This window comes from Dysidea avara, chromosome 11 (genome assembly GCF_963678975.1).
Source record: "Dysidea avara chromosome 11, odDysAvar1.4, whole genome shotgun sequence".
NCBI classification, from domain to species: Eukaryota; Metazoa; Porifera; class Demospongiae; order Dictyoceratida; family Dysideidae; genus Dysidea; species Dysidea avara.
This window is the reverse complement of record NC_089282.1, coordinates 10,159,067-10,162,527: the sequence shown is the minus strand read 5'-3', so window position 1 is coordinate 10,162,527 and position 3,461 is coordinate 10,159,067. Positions and strand designations below refer to the sequence as shown.

Genomic DNA, 3,461 nt, shown 5'->3' with positions numbered 1-3,461 from the left:
ATACTTATATTCACGTGGTACAGCTCGAATGCAACATTGCTACAACTGAGTGAGTGCAATAAAACTCCCTAATTAATTAAGGGGCATGCAATTTGTTTCATTTGTGAGTCTTCATCCCTCAACTCAAGGGATGAAGACTTGCAAGCAAAACAGGTCCAATATCCCTCCATTGCCTTAAATGCTTGTAGCAACATTGCATTTGAGCTGCACTGTATGTATACGTATATGCTGAGGATAATGTCTTCATCCCATATATGTACTTCTGTAGAAGGGTGCATCATAAGTTATGATGTAATGGCAAAGCATTTGTAATGTACACACAAATTTTAATAGCCATACTTTTAAATGACCTAGCAAGAAATGCTTATATTTTTGTCTTCGCCCCTTTAAGCAATATACTCACCCATTAATCTACATTTATACTTTGGTGAGATATGTTGAGAAATTTGGTTGCTTACAACATTGTTGAGGGCGCGTTCAATAGTGTTATTGTCAATAAATAAATAATAGGTGAGACTCAGATGTATTATGTCATAACTTTACAATATACCCTTCTACACAGGTAGATAGGAGGAGGACACTCTACTCACTTAGTGTACATAGATACATACATACACAGATACATACATACATACATTCATACATACATACATACATACATACATACATACATACATACATACATACATACATACATACATACATACATACATACATACATACATACATACATACATACATACATACATACATACATACATACATACATACATACATACATACATACATACATACATACATACATACATACATACATACATACATACATACATACATACATACATACATACATACATATGCATATGTTACACACACGCGCGCACACGTACACACACACATGTACACATACCTCCAGTGATGCTGCCTCAATAAAGACATTAGAGTACTATAAGGATTACGGGGCAGTACCACATTGACTAACAAATCAATTAAGAATATTCGTATACACTCATCCATCCTAGTATCCACTACATACTGTAGATATAAAGGTTATATTTGTAGTGGCACAATGTAATAAACAAACCTGCAACAAAACGGCCTCTTGCAATCTCTGAAGGAAACTTGCTGTCTTTTTCTAGCTGATTCACATCAAGAACTATGCAAAAATTTACGTGATGCAATTAGTTCACTATATATAATCTGGACATACAACAGCCAGTGTAGTCATCAACAGAATTATTTTTATAATCAGCATCATCAAGTTCAATATCATCTTCTTGTGGTTGTGGTTGGCTGCGGAACAACTTAAATGTAGTTTTGCTTTTCTACGGACAGCAGCATATCACAGAAGCAATACATAATGAATTTGGCAATCACTTTATTTGGCCCTTTGTTCTTAGCTTTACTATGCTGTTTTCTTCCACCAGTAGTATCTTTCACTGTTACCTTAGGAAATGACCTGTGTATGCTTTTTAACATTCTCTGTTGCATAACACATTTGTTAATGTATCACCAATAGATTAGTTTATACCTTGATAGCTGGACATGCTGCTAACACATGTTGAAGTGTTCCTATTACAATTCCTTGTAGATAGTAGTATAGGTGACTCAACACCTACAGATGCAACCGAGGAATACTACGACACAGCAAACACTAACAACAAACTTTGTGAATATTAGCTGTAAGAGCTGTGGGATCAATTTGATTAATCTGATCAGTTAAATCACTGTAGTGTGTCTTCATGTCACTTGTTTGTTCCCAGCTAAACATGAAGACACATTAGCGGTGTTATCAAAGACGTAGCCATTATACAGTAGATGCTCATCACAAAGCTTCATGCTTTAATAAAGAATACAGTGAAACCACTCCATAACGGACAGCTTTAAGACCAAAAATATATTGCTGAATTTTATTAAGGACTTGGGACTTTTTTTCTATTGAAGTATTCTCTTAATAAAACAGTCACTTGGGAGACAACCCAATGATAAAATACGATTACCAATAAACTCACTGTAATGGATTAAACACATTTGCAAACATTTTCTTTAGCTGATCAAACATCACCTTAACAATGTCACCATCCTAAGATAATCACAGAGTAAAATTACACTTCTCTCTACACAGTAAATCAAATAACCTTATCAATTTTACTCTGGATAACTTTCAACAAGTGTTCACACTGACACATTGCCAGCTGTAGCCAGTAAGTAGGACAATGAGTAATATTATAGATCTGTACCAGTAGCTGATCATCATGACCACTGTGGTCAAATAACCACGTGTAAAAGTATAGTACTGTACCAATATACAGAGCACAATGCAAGCATATGTGCATAACATACATAAATGATTAATGATGATATAAATCTTGTGAGCTACAGGAATGGCAAGAGTAAATTCTGGCAAGTGCAACAGTCCATATTAATATTTAGGTAGTTCTTATCATTTGAGTCTTACAGTAATGAAATTCAGCTAGCCAATTAGAATTAATATGGCCAATCAAATATGGTCAATATGGCCAATCATATATGGCCAATCAGAATTGAGGAGTTGCATAATCATTTAAAATCAGTGAAAATCATTCAGGAATAAAGTGAACTCAGAAAGGTAATTTACATACTAGAGGTGACCTCTTCTTATCTTGTATTAGTAGAAGATAGCATGAAAATAGCTCTTAGTTCAATTTATACGATGAGATCAGAAAACACTAATTGTGACTGGATCTGCGAAAACCCAACATAATGGTGCATTTTTCAAATTCTTTATTATTGAATGTTTATAATCAACTTAGTCAAGTGCATACTCTGGCCAAGTTTCAGCATTGCATGCCAACAACTACTTTCATTTTCAGCATCCTTGTCTGTTTCTCTTTAGACTACTTAATAAATCTACAGGGGTGTACTTCACCAAAGTCTTCATAATTTCTGGTTTAATTGTGAAGTCAACAACTCCCATACACTAGCGCACTACAGTGAGACTGCCCTAGGGGGCTTAGATCTGTTACCACCCTCAATTTGAGTTAAATCTTTTCCACATCCCAGTCCTACAAAGTAGCAGCAACAGAAAGATCGATTTGTACAGCAAGTATTGGGAAAATATTTTACAGGTGCTTACAAAAATGACTAACTTCCAAATGCAATGCAGCACAGAGTTGCAACTTGCACCATCGTGTTCGCCATGAATAGGGGAGTCCATTACATGGTGAGTTCTTTCTCCTACCACCTTTCTTCATTACATACAGAGAGAAAATCAGTGAAGGAAAAATCGATCGCGTACAACCAATAAAATAATGCCCATAACTCATGTATCCTGCTACGAAACAAAAGATTTTCAAACTCCTCTTGAGTAGGCGAATAAGATGGTACCCATGTTTTTATCATTGCACCCTTTCTTCATAAAGAACAAAGCATTTAAACATTTCATGATTTTCTTTCATTTATGCAAATATTTTACTCATTGC

The 3,461-nt window shown here is 35.0% G+C and overlaps 1 protein-coding gene across 1 annotated transcript; it reads right to left on the bottom strand.

Moving 5' to 3' along the window:
- Positions 1-908: 908 nt before the first annotated feature.
- On the bottom strand, positions 909-3,180 carry LOC136237657 (uncharacterized). Its single transcript, XM_066027876.1, has 9 exons — positions 3,129-3,180; positions 2,139-2,296; positions 2,013-2,083; positions 1,667-1,763; positions 1,532-1,615; positions 1,378-1,482; positions 1,211-1,325; positions 1,085-1,156; positions 909-1,035 (listed from the first exon to the last, which is right to left on the bottom strand). Exons 1-9 carry the CDS (start codon positions 3,178-3,180, stop codon positions 1,019-1,021), a joined length of 771 nt encoding a protein of 256 aa, XP_065883948.1. The 3' UTR covers positions 909-1,018.
- Positions 3,181-3,461: the final 281 nt, after the last annotated feature.